At 42.3% G+C, this 20,013-nt stretch overlaps 1 protein-coding gene and 1 pseudogene across 1 annotated transcript in view; both read left to right on the top strand.

The window, feature by feature from the left end:
* Positions 1-6,346, top strand: part of LOC130212675 (lysophosphatidylcholine acyltransferase 1) — a 31,943-nt gene extending 25,597 nt beyond the window's left edge. The window contains exons 10-14 of the mRNA XM_056443783.1: positions 2-127; positions 789-942; positions 1,352-1,450; positions 1,955-2,096; positions 2,317-6,346. Coding sequence (XP_056299758.1) covers positions 2-127; positions 789-942; positions 1,352-1,450; positions 1,955-2,096; positions 2,317-2,549 — 754 coding nt within the window. The 3' untranslated portion in view covers positions 2,550-6,346. The remainder of the gene's footprint in view (position 1; positions 128-788; positions 943-1,351; positions 1,451-1,954; positions 2,097-2,316) is intronic.
* A 4,951-nt stretch (positions 6,347-11,297) lies between these two features.
* On the top strand, positions 11,298-12,368 carry LOC130213284 (uncharacterized; annotated as a pseudogene).
* Positions 12,369-20,013: the final 7,645 nt, after the last annotated feature.

The raw sequence follows: 20,013 nt of genomic DNA, 5'->3' as shown, positions 1-20,013 counted from the left end.
GAGCCCTGGGGGTACCCATCACGGATTATTCATTTGAAGACTGCCAGCTGGCCATGGCAGATGGCCAGCTGAGACTGCCGGTCGACACCTGTCTGCTAGAGTTTGCCAAGCTTGTCAGGAGACTGGGGTGAGTCACTGAAACCTTCCAATGCAATGCTCCCATCCAAGAGAACCAAGTAAGGGGTAAGAAGGTGAGACCATGAGACCGGGGCAAAATACTCATCAAACGCCACAGGCACCCAGATTAAATATGTTTGGATTCCAGCAAACGCAACTGGTCGTATGCACAGGTGGTGAAGGCAGTCCGGGGTTGTGTCTTTGTTGCCGCGCTTTTAACTTCCATGTGTTGGTCAGGTGCCTGCACACTCTACGATCTGGAGGAGGATCGTGTCCACACTCTCTCGCAAGTGAAGAGACACATCTGGCAGCACTATGTGTATTAGTGGAGGCACATGACTGTCGACTCCCTGCCCGGTCCGGCACTTGGCAGTGACCAAGGACCACTGACGGTGCAGGGGAGAGAAAGGGAGGATAAGGATAGAAAACCCGAGAGGAGATGTAACGTTTTGGATAAAATAGACTGCAGTCGAACAAACAACAATTTAAAACATGTCAGTGGAGTTGATGCATGGTATGGTCTACACAAAACTAAAAAAGTACAGAGAAAAAGTGTCTCTGTTGTATTGAATGTATTGTTTTTATTCAGTTTTTATCTTTTCTACATTTCCTTGTTTGCACCACAGTGAAGTTATTAATGAACACATGGTTTATTCCCCTTGCTATCCCAGGCTTAAACCCTGCAACACCGAGAAGGTTCTGCAGGATTATGGGAACAGAGCCAGGAAGCTGGAAGGTCAGAAGCTGGACTTGGACGACTTTGCGCAGTTCCTCCATGTGCCAGTTTCAGAGATGCTGCGGGACATGTTTGCTCTTTTTGATGAGGTAAAGACTGGATCAATCACGACAATTATAGCTCTAGTCGTCCTACATGGCCACGAGCAAATAACCTGCAATTTATGACTCTCCTATTATGACATACTTGTTTTCACTGCAAAAATAGAAGTGAAATACAATAATCTAGTTAAAATACTTAACTAGAGATGTGTTTGTGTGTGTATATATATATATATATTTATATTAATGTAACAAGCAAAGTGCATCTATAAAAATACCGTTCCGACCAGATGCTTTTCATTATATATGCAGTATAGTACCAAAACAAATAAATTGCAGCAATGTGTTTATGACCAATAACAATCACCCGCAGCTACGTCTGTGAAATATATAGATAAGTAGCCTTTTGTTTTTGTCTTTATCTTTTGTAACGGGTGGTTTTCTATTGTCTTTCAAGCATGAAGATAGCTGCATGGATATCAGAGAATACGTGATCGCCTTATCTGTCGTATGCAGACCTGCCAAAACTCTGGAAACGATGAAATTGGCCTTCAAGGTATGTTGTGTTTTAAGCTTTGAGCTTCTCAAACCACCAGACAGGGAAGCTCTCTATGCTTGCCCAGGATCAGCTTCACATTTGCTAGGTTAAAATGCCACTTACTGTAGGTTGTCTTGTGTTTTGCACAACAGAGTAATAGAAATGATCCAGTGTACCGACACGTTTACACATATTCTCCCCCCATGTTCATGCTCAGATCTGCGTTTCACAACATCAGATAAAACGTGCATTTGTGACTTATCTTTTGCACCCGATCTGTTTTTGTGACCGCACGATCGTTTTAATGTTTTTACTTGAATCGCTTTTCTGAATTATTAAAGTTGAGCCAGTTCTGTGACCTTAGGGCTCATGAAACTCATTGAGAACAGATATATTATTTAGAGCACCATTAATTATTTCACAAAAGAAGATTACATTCCACTGGCTCCTATTCTGAGTGGTATGCCCAAAAAAGGTCAAAAAGATTTACACCTGCATATCTCCCCTTTGTATCGTCTCCAGATGTTTGAGGCAGAGGAGGATGGTGCCATCACAGAGATGGAGCTGGCAGTTGTGCTGAAGACCGCTTTAGGTGTGACTCACCTCAGCGTGTCACATCTGTTTACTGCCATCGATCCTGAAGACACAGGGAAGATCACATTTGGTAAGAGATATAATAAAATACACTATCCCTGGTCCCTGATTGACCTAATTACATCTTAGTATGAACTTTACGGGGTCATAAAAACAGTCGTCTTCTTTCCTGGCTTTTTAATATATTTTGTTCTAAACCCTCTCAAGAGGAGCAGTAGATTCCACAATCAGGCCGCTGCCGTTTTACAAGTTGACTTTGCCTCTGGCGCCCCCATGTGGTCTTCCCACAGATAAGTTCCGATGCTTTGCGGAGGAGCAGCCAGACTTTGCTGAGGCCTCCCTGTACACAGAGAACGCAGGCCTCCACAGCGGCCCCTGCCACGCTCACCAAACCAAGCCCAGCCCGTCTTCCCGGAACCTGCGAGGCACTGCCACCACCAAAGCAGCTAACGGTATCTGCCCCGACTTCAGCCCCAAAGACCATGATGGCACAATAGATGGACTCCTCAAGAAACACAACTAAAATGGTTTGAAAATGAAGTGGGAGAGAAACGACACCTCTCCTGGTGAGAGGCTGGTGTTTTGGGGGTCCAGGATAGTAGAGTACTTGTTAGTTAGTAACTTGTAAGGGACTACATTTCAGTAACCACAATTACAAACATAGATCCCTTTTTTTGTATTGTGTGCATACAACTTCTAAGGTTATTTTCAACCTGGTACAGTTTATTTTGTTAGGATTTTTTATTTTTGTTCACAGCAAGGAGCCAAACAATGGCTTTTTCAGATAACATGCTTGAATACTTGAAGGACAAGCACTTATACTAATTCCTGGGTGAAATGTTTATTCTTCTCCCTCCGACATAGTGCTAACTGTGCATGTTTTAACATGAGGGGAGCAAGAAAAAACACCAGCCCTCCAGGGACAGTGAAGTTAACTGATTTTCGTTGGGAAATTTAGTGTTGTATTCTCTTTTTTATTTTTGACCAGTTATGTGTTTTTTTTCTCTCTTGACTGGTAGCTGCCTTTTTAAGTGAAAGTGCAGAATGCATGGGCTCATGTTGTTTTGAGTAGTATTGAGGATTATTTATCTGAAGAAGGGAGGCCCGAGGGCACCGGTGACATTGTATGACTCCTTGGAAGTGTCGACACATTCGAGGTGAACTCGGATCTCTGTGAGTTGACGGTCATAATTGCCATGAGCCTGTTACATATACGGTGATGTATTTGATTTAGCTCAGGGTTCAGTGACAAAAATGTAACTTGGATGATGTCATCATTGGGTTGTGTGCATGTCTTTTTTTCTTACGACATCAGTACTCTTCTGCCCAGTCATGTCTCATTCACATAAACCTCACAGATTCATTTCAGGTTGGCAAATTCAAGTGTCTTTTGTTTTTTATTGTTGAAATTTCATAACGTGGACCAAAAATGCATCGGGTGGTTTATGTCACCTGTCCCATTTGTACTGTCCTTTTTCTGTCCCGTGGTGCAACGGCTGTAAGGGGGAGGGTTACGCAATGTGTGGCCGTTGAAATCATACTCGGTTCGGTGGCTGTGATTGGTGCTGCTAAGGCACTTCCATTTCTGTCTTACACTGCTACATTTTTTTAAATTCCTACAATTTTCCCAGCGTATTCCCAGTCTGTCTGAAAATACCGTTCAGGTGCTAAATTATGTAATCTTGAAACAATAGCCCCACAGTTTTTATTCACTAATAGAGAGAAATATGTTTTACAAAATTGATCCCTCACACCTTGGCATGTCACATTCAAAGGACCAGTCTGGAAATGGGAAATATCCACCTGTGGTAACACTTCGGCCTTGTTTGTTTTCCCCCAAAAGGAATATAATTGGCATACGAATATTTGTCACTGAATGTGATTTAATGACTTCTTGGTGCACCGACATACAGCCTGTGCCCATACGTCGATAATCACAGAGCCTTTGCTTTATTGTTACTATTTAAGATTACAAATGTTATCTCATCACTTTTTTTATTTAGTCTTTAGTGCTCTTTAAATTATTGATGTTTTACGACATAGAAGTTATATTAATACTCAACTATCCTCTGACATTTTATAACCTTTAAGTATTCTATGTTTTTTTGTCCGATATGAATTCAAGAAACTTTCTGAAAGTACAATCAACTTTCAGATGTATTGTCAAAAGAAAATTGGCACACTGATGCTCATTTCAATCATTTGCCAAAAAGTTATTTGGCTGTCTTTCTGTCTTTGAAACACGGAAATTTCCCAAAAACTTGATTAGGCTACAACTTCTCTGAAAATGTATATTGCTTTCCATGATGTCGTTTTATCGCACAACTAATCGTTAAAGGGAACACCTCACCGATGAGATGAAACGCTGTAGAATGTGTAGCTTGTATACTTCTGTGCACTTGTGGTTTGGTTCGGTGGACTTTTTGTTTCGAGATATCACATAAGAATTTACAATTTAGGTATTCTGTAATTTAATTTAGTTGGTGAGCCTCACATGCCCATCACACTCACGACCATCGATACTGTACACGCATCCCCATTACGGCTTACGGTGAAGCGATAGTTCACATCTCTTAAGCCTTCTCAAGATGTATGCTTTTGAAGAGTTCTGATATGTATTTTGAATATTCCAAATGCAGGACATTGTGAATTTTTGATATACGTATATATGGATGATTTTTATTTTCACTGCCATGACAAAGATCTGTGATCTTCTCTCTGCAGTGTTTTGATGGTGAAAAATGAGCCTCATTTTCTTTGGTATAATAATGCAATTGTTTTGTGCTGTATTCCTCCTACACAGTGTGAAGTTGTATTGTTGTTACTATTATTGCTGAGTTGACTGCTTAGAGACAAAAATGCCGATTTCTTATGTAAACCGATAGCCTTGAATAGAATTTGTATGCTAAAAGAAAAAAAGAGAAGAAGAATGTATAGACAATCTTGTCACAATCAGAAGCTATACTCAAAGCGCTGAGCTCCAGTGGACATTTTTCCGAAGGAGTCATTCAACCCTCTCCCCATTGACCTTGTGTTTTATGTTTAAGGCGCGAGGGTTGAAATAATCAAAGTTGAGTGTGTGAGGCCTCGAGGTGAAGTCTGCCGCCACATGACGGGCCGCAGAGCAGCAACACGCCAGACTGTACGCACATACGTTACAATCTTTTTAGTATTGCACTCTTTCTACTTTGTCCTTTTTAAATTATACGTTTTTATGCTTGCACTTTAGATTCTTTACTTTCATTTTATCAAATAAATATCACATTGCTGTAAAGCATGTTAAGATGGCAGGTTACATTATTGTAGCTCAATGTAGGTCATTTGTATTGCATTCGTCTGTATTTGCTGCAGTATTGGGAGCACAGAGGACATTAGAGATTAGAGAGCACCCGTTGAAGGAAGCTGTACGTCGGTTCTTTTGAGATATTAAAAGTCCTTTTAGACCCACTCTTCTGCCTCGTCGCAGGACGGTGGAAGTTGTGTCGCGTGAGACGTCTCCGTGGACCCTGAGGACTTGGCAACAGCGTACGGATCTGAAAGGTTTAGAAATGGATAAGTGTTAAATGTAGCCCCAAGTGACATGATTTTACAGCGGGTGGTTTAATTATACGGTTTACTCTGTGTGTACGAGGGAAACCTGACTGTGTGTGTACATAGGTGGGAGAAGCTGATTGTAAATGTTCAACTGCAACAAAGAGTTGATATCTGAGCCAGAATGAATTGTGTTGAGCCACAGTAACCCCTCATGGGGTTTAGTTTATTTTAAACAGATATGTCCACGTGTAGGTCTAAAGGATATTATATTTCATAAGCAAGTGAAATTTGTACTATTTTTTATATATAAATAATATATATCTTCAATATTTACATTCAGAATTCATGGGGGATGTATGGAGTCCATTTCTATTCACGCCTGTTTCACTTCCCTTTATTCCAAAGACCTCCGTAGAGGTGAATCTCATTTTTGTACTTGCTATCAATCTGGTCCAATGTAAACCTGCAAGAGATGAACTTGTATTTATGCTCCTGCTGCCTGCTTCGTGTGTCCAGCAGAGCCTAAGACGAAAGACGTGTGTCCTCTCACAGAGCGATGGTGTCTTTCTGATGGCTCACCGTCCGTGGACCAACAAACTGGACTTTCTGTTTTTCGCTGTCGCTTTACTTCCTGTCTTTTTCTATACTCAACAGGTTTTATTTTGTTAATGCATTTTGATGACGAGTCATTAGTGCAAGCTACTTTGAATTTGTCTGTTCAGGACTGCTATGATATAACTTGTTAATGTGACTCTTGGATAAAATAAAAAATGAAATGAGAACGTACAGTTGTGTCACTGGCACAAATGTGTGCGTGTGTGTGTGCGCGCGCGCGCGCATGTGTTGAGTACGTCAAGATGTTGATCGAGTATTCCCACGACGTGTTCACCATCATCCTGATTGTTGAAGTCCTGCTCAAGCTTGTGGCGTTTGGCGTGAGGTTCATGCAAAACAGGTAATAATAACTTTATTTATGTAGCACCTTTAAAAACAATGTTTACAACGTGCTCCACAGAGTCAAAGCAAAACAAGTGGAATAGCAAGAAACTAATATTACATTTAAAAGTATATAATAAAATAAAAAATTACAAAATAAATTAAAAGCCAAATACATTTTTAAATAAATTTAAAACACACTAAATTAGGGGAACCAAAGTTCTGCATAAAAAGACTAGATTATTAAAAGCTGTTCTATAAAAATGGGTTTTAAGAAGTGGCCTGTTATCAAAGACACATTGATAATATCTAATAGAGAGCTGCCAATTAAAGGCAAAACGTCTTTAAGCAGCCTCGTCGGGAAGGGGTCCAAGAGACAGGTAGACGCGTTAGAAGTAGAAACCGTTGAAGATAATTGGTCACGGTTGATGGGAGAAAAGCCCTCCAAATATACACCAGGGCAGGCACGTGCAGATATTTTGGGGGGCAGGTGCTCAAACCGCCAAAAAAGGGCACCCATCTGCAAAATGATGTTTCTATTGATCACTGTAACTTTAAGTGAGCAAGTAATTGGTTGTTACGAAACACCTGAAACACATTGTGTCGTGAGAAGACATGAGAGCTGAACAAAATGACATATTACAATTTCTTTTTATTTACAAAGCAATAGGAGCGAAAAAATGCCATATAATAAACAACTTACAAACCTCGACCGCTCGGCTGTAAAGATTATACGCAAGAGAAAACACCTACTAACTACTAGGGATGGGAATCGAGAACCGGTTCTGTTTTAGAACCGGTTCCCAGTGAACCGATTGTTTGGGATCGTCAGCCAAATTCTTTTACGGTTCTGCTAACGGTCCTCTGTGGCGTTGCGCATGCGCAAACTTTTTTAATTTCTTCTTCAGACTGCAGCAAACATGGCAACTAGGTAGAAGCGTTCTAAAGTTTGGCTCTATTTCACAAGACAAAAAGACAACTACGCCACTTGTACAGTGTGTCAAAAATCTATTTCGTCGAAGGGAGGAAATACAACAAATATGAAGAAGCATTTGAACACAGCATGGAATTAAATGACAGGAATGTCATGTGTTCGATGCAGCAGCTCAGCTAACGTCGGCGCTTCATCTCTTTCTGTCCAAGGTAAACTCCTCAAAAGTGATCACAACCACTCACTGTGTGAAGCTATTTGCCTTTTTTTTAATTGTGTGTAGTCGATCAAGTTATCTTCTGTCCCTTCGTTTGAAGCATACATTTTAGCTCCGGCATTGGTCTCCCATTATCGATCACTTCACGTTTGGATTGAATGTCCAGTTCTGACAAATGTTTGATCGTAACGGTGTTAATTATCGGAGGGTGTGTGTTATCAGCAAACGTTCGCGTTATCGTGTTAACCCATTATTAAACTGAGCATATCGATTTTTAATCCATTATTAAACTTAGCATATAGCTAGGCTACGCTAGCTTAGCTACAGAATCTTCCATTTTCAGCCCCCTACATTGAGGCGAGGTAGTGTTTGCCTCCCCTCTTAATGTGGCTTTATGTCAGCTCAGCAAATTCAGCGATTTTGTTAGTGCCATTTGTTTCATTGTGTAAACTATCTTTCACTCTATAAATAATCTCCATTGCCATCCCATTTAGCTGATGAGGTTCAGTCAGACCAGTTCAGAGGCTGGTAGTCTGTCTGCGTCACAGGCTACAGCTAGCACGTCTTGTACACCTCCAGCCCATCCTTTCTTCGAGGCAGGGAAAAATAAAATGACCAAGGAGAGGATCAACGAATGTCACCGAGCAGTGACTAAGTTTGTGGTGAAAGGTTTGCACCCTTTTACTACGGTAGATGCCCCAGATTTTCGGTAGGTTAATTTGTTTTTGACATGCCAGATCAAATAAAATATCAAATTTCAATGTTGTTATTCTAACCAGCAGCATAGTTCTGTTTCATTCCTTCATCCCACTATATATGTTCTATAGGGAGATGACAAAGATTCTCAACCCAAAATACAAAGCCCCAAACAGGGACAGTTTGGCAAACTAACTAATCCCTGCTTGGTATGAGGTTGAAAAGAGGAAACTAATGTCAGAGCTGAAGCTTGTCAAAAGGGCAGCTATCACTGCTGATGGATGGACAAGTTTCAGCCAGGACCATTACCTAACAGTAACGCTGCACTGGGTCAGAGATGGTCAGAACGAGGAAAAAGTCCTGAAAACGTGAAAACGAAGGCAGTGTATCAGGCACAGACAGGGCCAGCTGTGGCAGAGGAGATAGATGGGATCCAGGAGGAGTTCGGAGTGAGAGAGAAGGTAGTGGCAGCCACTGTTGACAACGCAGCAAACATGAGTGTAGCTGTGAAGTCTCTACACCTGATCAAGTTGCCATGTTTCGCGCACACGTTAAACCTCGGAGCTCAGAAACTGTACAATTGTAATACTATATCCAACTGGGTGGCAAGGATTCGTTCTGTGGTTGTGTGGATGAAGAGATCCCACATGGCCAAAGTAGTCCTCAAGGAGAAGCAAGAACTCCTCAGTAAGAACACATTTAAAATTCTTTCTTTATATCATAGCCAAATACGCCAACATACATATGTTAATGTAAATGAGCAGATTATGACCAATTTAAATTGATAAACTACTTGTAATTGTTTATTGTAAACTTTTGTGTGTGTTTGCCTTTCAGAGCTGCCAAAGCACATGCTCCTCTTGGATGTAAAGACGAGATGGAACTCTCTGTTTTTAATGATGGAGAGATTCTGCGAGCAGTTTTCTGCCATCCAAGCTGCAGCAATAGAACCACGGCTTAGAAAACCCATGGAAAAGGAGAAGTAAGTAACACTGTTTAAAAAATAATAATAATAATAATAATACGGCATATTTAAAACTTTATGGACTAAAGCAATTAAAAGATTTGAGAAAGCAATATATATATATATATATATTTTGTTTTGTTATATTGCAGACTGGCCAAAATGGGCAACGAGGACTTGAGGAAGGCAGAGGAGTTTGTGCTGCTGATGCGCAAGCATTACATGTCCACACTCGCTGACAAAAGTCCGACCTGTGGCCAGATACTGCCTATCCTCCAAAAGTTGGAGGCACATTATACAGTGCAGGCAGAGGACTCTGCATTCGTGAGGAGCGTTAAAGTGAACATTTGGAGCGATCTCTCAAAACGCTACCAGTTACAGTGACTGACATTTATTAGTTTATTATTAATAATATGATTGTTAATCATATACACTAAATTAAATTCATATTCAGTAACATTTACCCCTAGGGGTCCCCTAATGTCTGTCCATCTCTTTAAACTTAAGGATGCTGATGTCCAGGCATTCCTGGAGGAGGCCACCGTGTTAGACCCCAGATTTAAAACAAGGCTGGCTAGGGAAGAGATCTGGGACAGGGTTAGGGAAGCAGCAGTGGCAGCAAACTCGGAGGCAGCTGCAAATGAGGTATCTGAATTTGACAATCCCTTTGATTGTAGCGAATTTTTGTGAGACATTTCTCTCTGGTTCTGTGGTTCTTACATGGTGAATTTCTTCTCAAGTTGTCAGAGCAAGGAGAGACACAGAGGCAGGGGGATGAAGAGGAGGAAGAAGATGACTATGTAAGTTCAGCTAATTTTGATAAATGATGATGATAGATGGCATGGATTTTTAGATTATTTAATTTAATCCAAACCATTTGATTATGTCCATTTCATTTCAGATACCAGCCGTAAAGCAGAGTAAAAGGACAGCCTTGGAGGAACTCTTTGAAGAGGAGGACCGTGAGCTGCAGTCCCTGTAACAACAGCAGCTCCCTGAGTCCATGGCCCAGAGAGTCCATCAAGAGGTCCAGCTGTACAGAAGTCTGCCCTCCATCCCCTCTACAAATCACGCCACCCTTTGGTGGTGGCACAAGAGAGACACTTTACCCCTACTGTCAGGTTTGGCTGAGTCATATCTTTGTGTTCAGGCATCCTCCACCCCATCTGAGAGAGTGTTCTCCACGGCTGGAGACACAATAAGTCCTGAGAGATCACGTATCCTCCCGGAGAAAACAGACATGCTTATTTTTCTGCACAAGAATTGTTAATGATGGTTGCACACTTGGTATTTGCCACTGCTCGTTTCATTTTTGGCAGCTCAGTTCTTGTTAATATACCCTTTTTAAAAAAGGAAGGAGCACTTTAATTTCTAGTTTAAATTAAACAGAATACATTTTATTTAAGTTATGTAAGTTTTATTTTAAATTCAAGAGTAAGTAATATGTATAAATGTTTTTGGTTATTTAAAAAAAGTAAATGTGTATGTATACATACTGTATATGGTCATTATGGTGTGTGCAGCATTATAGAAAATTATATAAAAGAAAATTAATGTGAATAAACCCGTTTGTGCTCTTTTTTTCACCTCTTGCCCAATAAGAATCGATAAAAGAATCGGAATCGTTAAAATCGTATCAATTCTCATCCCTACTAACTACTTACTAACCGAGAGTGAGGTCATGCCAGGAAATATCAGACTGAGGCTCTATAACGTTTTTACAGAAGTCTGATATTTCCCGGCATGAACTCAATCTGGGTTAGTAAGTAGTTATTACAAGTGTTGTTTTTTCTTGCGTTTACTCTTTTCAGCCTCTGCAATTACTCATACAAGATTGATCTTTGTAGCGGGAGCTTGTGAGCTTGTGAGCGCCGCGGAGCATGTCGGGGTGAAATTCTCACAAGAACTCAAATAAATGCCCTAACAGATATCCAAACACATTTGGGGGGAATTGATGACGGAGAGAGTACGTTTTATTCTTAAATACTGATTAATGGTGGCTAAAGCAGGGATCCAAGTGAGGACTGGCAGGAAATGGAGGGCAGAGGAAGCAGTTCAAGAGGCAGATGCAAGGCTGCGTCACAGGAGCCTGGTGGGAGTGGTCACACGAGGTCGAGCAGGGCTAGGATCCTTTCCAACTCCCCAAATGAACACCAGGGGGAAGGAAAGGCGACGACTTGTTCAGGAAGAGGTGAGAGCAGCAGTGGAGGAGATGAGAACCTGCAAGGCAGTGGGAATGAAGCAACAGGGAGCTTGGACGAGGTGGGAGAATGCGGTTGAAAGGAAAGTGACCTGGGCTGATCTTTGGAAAGCCGAGCCTCACTGCATCAAATTCCTCATCCAGGCAGTGTATGACGTGCTTCCAAGCCCGTAAAATCTGCACATATGGGGCAAAGCAGAGACACCAGCATGCCCACTGTGTTCCAAGCGAGGAACCCTGGAACACATCCTCAGTTGCTGTACAAGGGCACTTGGAGATGGTCGGTACAGGTGGAGGCATGACCAAGTCCTCAAGACCATTGCTGAAGCTATCAGCACAGGACTGGCGTGGGCAAAGCAGTTCCGACCCTCCAAGAAAACCATCGCCTTTGTCAGAGCTGGGGACAAGCCAACTCCTGCCAGAAGAACATCATCTGCAGGCATCCTGACGTCTGCAAGAGACTGGCAGTTGTTGGTGGACCTTGAACATCAGCTGAAGTTCCCCAGCCATATTGCAGTCACCACCCTGCGACCAGACATTGTCCTTGTGTCTGAGTCCACCAAGCAAGCAGTGCTGCTGGAGCCGACAGTCCCGTGGGAAGATCGCTTGGAAGAAGCCTTTGAGAGGAAGCTCTCCAAGTACGCAGGACTGGTCAGTGACTGCCAGCAGGCTGGCTGGAGAGCAAGGTGTTTCCCTGTGGAGGTTGGATGCAGAGGATTTGCAGCCCGTTCCTTGGCCAGAGCCTTCAGTAGTTTAGGCATCAAGGGTGAGAAAAAGAGGAGAGCCATCCGCAGTACCACCGATGCGGCAGAGAGAGCCTCAAGATGGCTGTGGCTCAAAAGGGGAGCCATGAAAGCTAGCTAGCCATCTGGACACAAGCTGGGGTCTGATCAGCCCCGGCTGGATCACCTGGAGGAGGGCGTATGATGTTGAAAGACCCAAAACGTCCAATGATCCCAGGAACATCACTGAAGATGTGTCCGGATTAGGCATCAGTAGATGTATGTACACAGATTAATGAAGAACAAATGTGTCTACGTCCCTGGGAAATAAATCTTGAGCCGGAGATTTGCCAGTTATAGAATTACAATATCCTATTTCTGATGTTCAGTTGTGTCTTTTCCCAAAGTCATGTGGTAGAATAGGTTGGCCGTACTCAAAGAAGAAGAATAACTCATATTGTCATTTAATTTCTGGATATATTGGGTTTGTTATCTGATATTTCAACAAAAAGATGATAAACTATGGAAATATCAGTTAATGTTTACTGTGTTATGTAACTGTCAATATTTCCAAATAAAAGAATACACTATTTGTTTTGTTTTATTCTTACATATACTGTTGCAGTGTGTCTCGTCCTGAACTGTTATTGTTGTATGTGTGTGTTATGGTCTGTCAAGAGACTACAGATGCTAAATAGCTGAAACTACAATCTGGTGCAGAGCAAAATGGTGACATTTATGTTTTAACTGTAAATGATTCCTCTTAAAAAATAAGATAAAAATATATAATATAATATATTTAATTTCGCATCCATTTTGGCTTTACAGCTTATACATCTGTACTGTATAGCAACAGATCACTGAGAAATAATATTGTAATAATAATAATAATAACTAGTATGAATCAAATATAGAATTAAAAAACATGGGGGAAATAATTAATATGTCTCTCTTAATTGCTCAAACGCACGCACGTGAGTCAATGCCATGGAAACCGGACCGAGGGTATTTAACGCCGCAGACGTTCTGATTCTCCCCTTTGCACTTTGGACTTTGACGCGAGCGGACCTCACCTGTGAACCCTCCTGTGAACCCAAACCTGTGAAGGAAACTCTGAGACTTCTGCACTGCTTGAGACTTTTTGTTGGAAACTAAACTTGTTGGCGAACAGAACTACACGAGATCCGGACTACGAGAGACCTGAGACCCCAAGGAAGGCCCCCCGACGACCGAGAGCCGAGGACGAGCCCCTGCTGAAGGGACCGGGCTGTGATTTGGACCATAACTGTGCAGGTAAGACCATTTCTACATTTAATTTAGCATTTCTATTATTAATGTATCCCCGGCCTTAAATCCATAAAAGTGTCCTCAGCTTAGAAATCAGTGAAACATTGAGTTTTAAGGTTTAGAATGTTGACAGGAAATTTGGGGGAAACATTTTGTGAAAAGTGACACTCAGTCGATGATTCGTCGTGTAAAATGAGATTTGAGCTGCAGAATGTCTTGAACATTTCGGGAGGTGTGCGGAATGTGTTGACAATTAGGGAACGCAACGCCTCGAAACCCCTTTTATTTGTGTTTTAAGGCATCAAAACGTCGAAATGTAACTTTGTAATTACAGAAAAAAAGATGGCGTATGAACCATTTTTATAGAATTCTCAAATAAACTCTGTAAAATGCATAAACTCGTTGCCATGGTACCCATATGGAACGCTCGGGCGTTCGGATGGAATCCAGCGGTCACCTGACCTGCGCGTGACCCTGAGCTGCTCTGTTGTGACCGTTGACACGGGCCTTATTGTACACACATCTGCTCCTTTTACTTTATCATATTGAAGTGATTTATTTAACATTACAATGCTCTGTGCTCGTTGTCGCGGTGCTTTGTTAAGTAGAGTTAACTGATGGGAGAGCACGATCGCGCGCTGCCTCCAGCATCTCCTCCACGCGCTCTGAGATGCACCTCGTGAAGTGGAGAATAATGGGTTATGAACGAAAGAGGTTACTGTGGTCGTGTTGGGTTGATATCGCCATGTTTCACTGTGCGTCATGACGCGCGTGGTTTAACCAACCCTAGATCACAGAAATCACGTTCCCCCAGAACTAAAACGTAATTTGCAGTCACGTTTGACTGAATCGTATTTCTCTCCAGATTACGTTTGTATTTGACGTACAAATACGTCTCTAATCAACGTATCTTTGCCGTTTGTTGTCTCTTTTTTACAATGCTCTTATGAATTGGAAAAAGCGTCCTCTAGTCTTATTTATTAATATTTTATATGTTTCGCCTGCGTATTATGACAGCAATAGGCGTTGTAACGGAACCCTGAAGACTGGTGACGCTCCTTTATTTTCTTTCTTTAGCTGACAATACATTAATTACAATTTGTAAACTATCACCACCTTAAGAGAGTTAGCCTCATCCAGGTCAAATCAACGATTCAACTTTTTTCCAAATGCGCATCTGTCCGTGAGATCTGTGTATACCATAAAGTTCGCATGGACCTGTTTTTGGGGCCCTTAACTCAAAGCTATCGGTCCAAAACTTTAGGGTATTCATATTCAGATGCCCCTCTTTGAATTAGAAAGGGAGCCAGATATTTAAGTTGTGGGCACGCAAGCAAGACGCACGCATTGCCATGGTAACGACATGGCCGAGGCCTCGGCCCCTTTGCACTTTGACCTCAACCCGAGCTTGAAGCCTCTTGTTGACCAGAGCTGTGAAGCTAACTCCTTGAGCTGTTGACCGCTAACTGAAAGCTATCCTTGAATCTCGTTCTAGCTACTGACTTCCTCTTGCGTGGACCACCGAGAAGCCAGAGAATGGACCACGCATACGTGCGGCGCGACCCCGGAGGTAGGTTTTATATTTATATTTAGCATTTTTGTTATTTATTCTTACCTTAAAACCATTTAAAACATTCTCAGTTGAGAAATCAGTGAAACCTTTTGAGTTTATAGTTGAACAGTTCACAATGTCAAGGGGCCTGTTTGAAAAATACAGATTTGGTGGAGGTTTCTCAGTGTAAAATGATTATTTGAGGACCGGAATGTCTTAAAAGTCACTGGATATCTGTGTTATGTGTTAACTATTCGTGTAGTGGATTTAAAACAATATTATTTTATTTAGAGGGTATCAAATATGACAAATTTTACCTTGAAATTTCTGAAAAAAGATGGCGCCTGAGCCGCATGTTCTAATTCTTGTTCCAATTCTTAATTCTGAAATAGAATCATGCGTGACGTCATCGCACCAGGTGTGTTAGAGGCGCATCTGATTGCGAGAATGAGTTGGTTTGTTTTGACTGACTAAAACGTCACTTATTCAACAAACATCTGCTCCTTTTACTTAATACTATCCCATGAACTATTTCTTTAACAATTAACCCTCCTGTCGCACAATTAAAGGTTTAGAAAGGGGAAAGTGAGAAGATATGAAACATTGTTTAGTCTGGAAGGGTGGCTCACGAGTCTAAACAGTTGTACATTGACCTGCTAACTGATTATCTCATGAAGAATTCTTAAATGTTTCCCTCCAGCTGGTGGCGACTACTTTGGAGCTCCTGGCCCCCCTGTGGTCATCAGGTTTGTCCAGGAAGGTAACGTTGCACAATATGAGTTTAACAATGCGTATGTAGATTTGTTGGGTGTCTTGGGCCATTTACCACCAGACGAGGTCTGGCTCCGACTCATCCGACTCCGACTCAGCCGACTCATCCGAATGAAACTCCGACAGCGCCGACGCGGACAGGCCCGCAGGTAAGTTATCAGGTAAGTAATACACTTGTCCCTGTAAACTTACACTGTTTAAAGTACTGTTATTGGTTTGTATGTGCACTTTATTTTATATTCTACTGTAAATGTAATATGTTACAATTCTTGCACTTTGTTGATTGTTTAATGTTATTGTCTTATGTTGCACCACCCGCTATGACACATTCCTTGTATGTCAAAACATACTTTGCTATAGATAGACAGACAGACAGACAGACCGAGAGACAATTGAAAGATAGATAGATAGACAGACAGATGGACGGATAGATGGAGCGATGAACAGATACTTTATTCATCCACAGGGGGAAATTTGGTTGTAGAAGGAAGGTTACAGAGTAAACACACAATATATACAATAAAATAGCAGAGCAGGAAATATTCAATTTAAGAAAATTAGATGATAAAGAAAATGCAAAGTCTAGTGTATATACAGTGAAAGGGTTATTGATCAATTCAAGAAGGATATGGTCAGAGGTGATTTATTATAAAGTCTTATAGCAGTTGGCAGGAATGTTCTCCCGTATCTGTCCTTGGTTATTCCTTTCCTCTCACCCTCTCTTTAGCTGTGGAACGTCCTGAAGAAGCTCCGGCCCCAGCCCCCCAGAAACCAGAAGAGTCTACCAGGAGGAGCAGGAAGAGGACTCGCCCGACTGCCCGGCAGGACTGATAAAGTGCCAGACAGCCTTCCCTCGCGCCTGGCGGGGGAAGGCTGGTTGGCGTGGTTATACTTACTAACATTAAGAAAAGTCTCCACGTTTTTTTATTTAGGTGTCGATTGCTGTGACACAAGAAGCAACTTCCAGGCTCTCCTTGACGACGAAGAAGATGACGAGGGAGGACCACTTGAGAAGGATGTGGTGACATAAGGTCCACGTTGGTACCTCCCCTCAGGACCAGAGGGTGGTGGGATACCGCACCTCCACGCCATAGAAGTGGAGAACGGGGAACACTGTGACGTCACGGTGCTGCGCAACATGCTCATCATAGGACCTGAAGGACGTCACCAACGACGTCCACTATGAGAACTACCGCAGTAAGAAGCTGGCGGCCCTCACCTGTAAGGTGGACGCCTCCAAGTCCAAGGGACAGCTCACCAAGAGTCCCCTGGCCCAAATGGAGGAGGAGCGCCGGGAGCACATGATGAAGATGAAGAAGATGGAGGCGTGGGTAAATGGGGATTGTTAATCCGCCCCCCCCCCCTGTCCGTCCACCCAGACCCGACACCGCCCGCCCCGCCCACACAGGAAGCAGCTGTTTGCATCTGCAAATCCGGAAGAAGACGGACGCTTCAGCCTGAACAGGACATAATAATTCTAAAAGCCTTGTAGTATTTCATTTATCACATGGAATACTGTATGTTTATGTAAACTGTGTACAGTATTTAGATTGATACAGCTATGCTAGTTAGCCCGCCCTCTCCCGTAGTCGGCGCGGAGCTACAGTCAGCTGCTAGCTGTTCTCCGGCAGTCCCCGAGCAGCCGGGTGGTTGGGTAACTGTTCGCAGGAGTAGTAAGTCTATACAGAAGCCCGCTGTGCACCAACCACTTCACGTTTCAAACCAGTTTTCCCTGCTCAGCGACACACTCGCTGAGGAACACACTGGTTATCGGGAGCTCTATAGTCAGGAACGTGAAAATAGCGAAGCCGCGGACCACAGTCGTGTGCCTCCCGGGGGCCAGAGCGGGCGACGTGGAGTCTTGTTTGAAACTGCTGGCTAAGGATAAGCGGAGATACAGTCAGATTGTAATACACACCGGTGGTAATGACGCCCGAGCCCACCGGTCGGAAGTCACTAAAATTAATGTGGAATCGGTGTGCGCTTATGCCAAGACATTGTCGGACACCGTAATTTTCTCTGGCCCTCTCCCAAATTTGCTGACTGACGAATTGTATAGCCGAATGTCGTCTTTCAACCGCTGGCTGTCGAGGTGGTGCCCAGCGAATAATGTGGGCTACGTAGACAACTGGAAGACTTTCTGGGGAAAACCTGATTTGATGAGGAGAGACGGCATTCATCCCACGTTGGACGGAGCGCGTCTCATTTCTGCAAATATGACCAAGTTGATCACCGGACTTAATCCATGACAACCCAGGGTTCAGATCAGGAACCGGGAGCAGAGTTGTAGTTTAACACCCTTCTCTGCTCTTCCATTCGAGCAGTTACCCACCCATGACTTTAGAGTAGAGACTGTGTCTGTCCCACGGCCACTTAAATTAAATAAATTAAAAGTAAGCAGAAGAGGAGTCGTACACAATAACCTTATACAAGTTAACACCATTATTTCAGCAGTGCAACAAAACAGGACTATTAAATGTGGTCTCCGAAATATTAGATCTGTCATCTAAAGCTGTGTTACTAAATGATTTAATATCAGATAATGACATTGATTTATGTTGTCTAACTGAAACCTGGCTGAGCCATGAAGAATATGTCTGCCTGAATGAATCGACTCCTCCAAGTCATATTAATACTCACATTCACCGAAAGGTGACAAGTTTACAGGTATGTACATGGGATGTTAATGCTATGGGTCTGTAATTCATTGGGTTTGATGAATCTTTACCTGGTTTCCTGATTGGGATAATCACAGCTTCTTTCCAAGACCTAGGTAGTGTCCTCACTTGCCAAACCTTATTATAAAAAAAATCACAATTTCATCATTGCTATACAACCTAAATGCTTAAGCATTATATAACAAATTTCATCCTTCCCTGGCGATGCAAGTCCTCCTCTTTCTATTGCTCTTTTCAGTTCTTCTAAGGTAAATGGGGCATCACTCGGACTATTAGTATCGTCTCTCTTTCCAAGAATATCGGGGTGAGCTGATTGCGTCCTTTTCCGTCCTCTCTTACCTTCTACTGTCAGGTTGTCAGAGCTGTGGATTTCTGTTAGTGCTTTTGCAATCATCTCTGCCCTCTCCCCATCTGACGCTGCTGTTTCCTCCCCCCTCTTAAACACTGGATACTGCCACACTTTCCTAATTCCTCTCATGCTTCTAATCATCCCCCAAATCTCTCCCACAGGTGTTGCTCTTCCAATTCTGCGACAATAATTCTGCCAGCTTTCCCTTTTTGCTTTACAAGTGATTCTACAAACCTTTGCTTGTGCTTGCATTCTATTAAATTTTGGAAATGATGCAATCTTCTTAATACCTTCAGGACATCTAGTCACTGGACTACTTTATGAATTTATTTGCTGCAGTGTGTGATAAACATGCTCCAATTAAGAAGCTCACTGTTAGATCACTTAAAGCACCTTGGCTGGATGAGGAATTGAGAAAATTGATGAGAGAAAGGAACCTACTGAAAAGATCTGCCATCATGTCAGGTAATGTAGCAGATTGGAAAGCCTACCGCTCACTAAGAAATATAATAACTAAATTAAATAGACAAAAGAAAAAATATGACTATCATTCTAAAATTAAGGAGTGCCATGGAGACAGTTAACAAACTTTGGAGAGTACTTTATGATGCTATGGACAGAAGTGAAATGGCAAAAACACTACTTCAATAATTACTTCCTATTACTTCAATAATAATAATACAGTGGTGAGAATGATTAATGGTATCTATGCCATTCGAAGGAGTGCTCATCTGCTAACTAATACGACAATTAGACAAGTCATACAATCTCTAGTTCTGTCAAATCTGGACTACTGTCCTGTTATCTGGTCTAGTGCATCAAAGCAAGAACTCGGTAAGCTTCAGCTTGCTCAGAACAGAGCGGCAAGACTAGCACTTCACTGCGAGGAGTAGTGTGGATGCTATGCATGTCAGGCTGTCATGGATGAGGGTGGATGAAAGACTGGCATGTAGCCTTATTCTGTTTTTAAATAATGTGTATTCCTCACAGAAACCTGTAAGTCTGTCTTTACAGCTATCACCTGCAAATGAGAGACATGGTTATAATACTAGACAGGCACTAAATGGTCACTTTACTTTTCCTCTACCCAGAACCAATGCACTTAAGAAATCAGTAATGTACAGAGCCATTGCATACTAGAATGTGCTCC

This window comes from Pseudoliparis swirei, chromosome 22 (genome assembly GCF_029220125.1).
Source record: "Pseudoliparis swirei isolate HS2019 ecotype Mariana Trench chromosome 22, NWPU_hadal_v1, whole genome shotgun sequence".
Lineage (NCBI taxonomy): Eukaryota > Metazoa > Chordata > Actinopteri > Perciformes > Liparidae > Pseudoliparis > Pseudoliparis swirei.
This window is presented reverse-complemented; position numbering and strand designations above follow the sequence as displayed.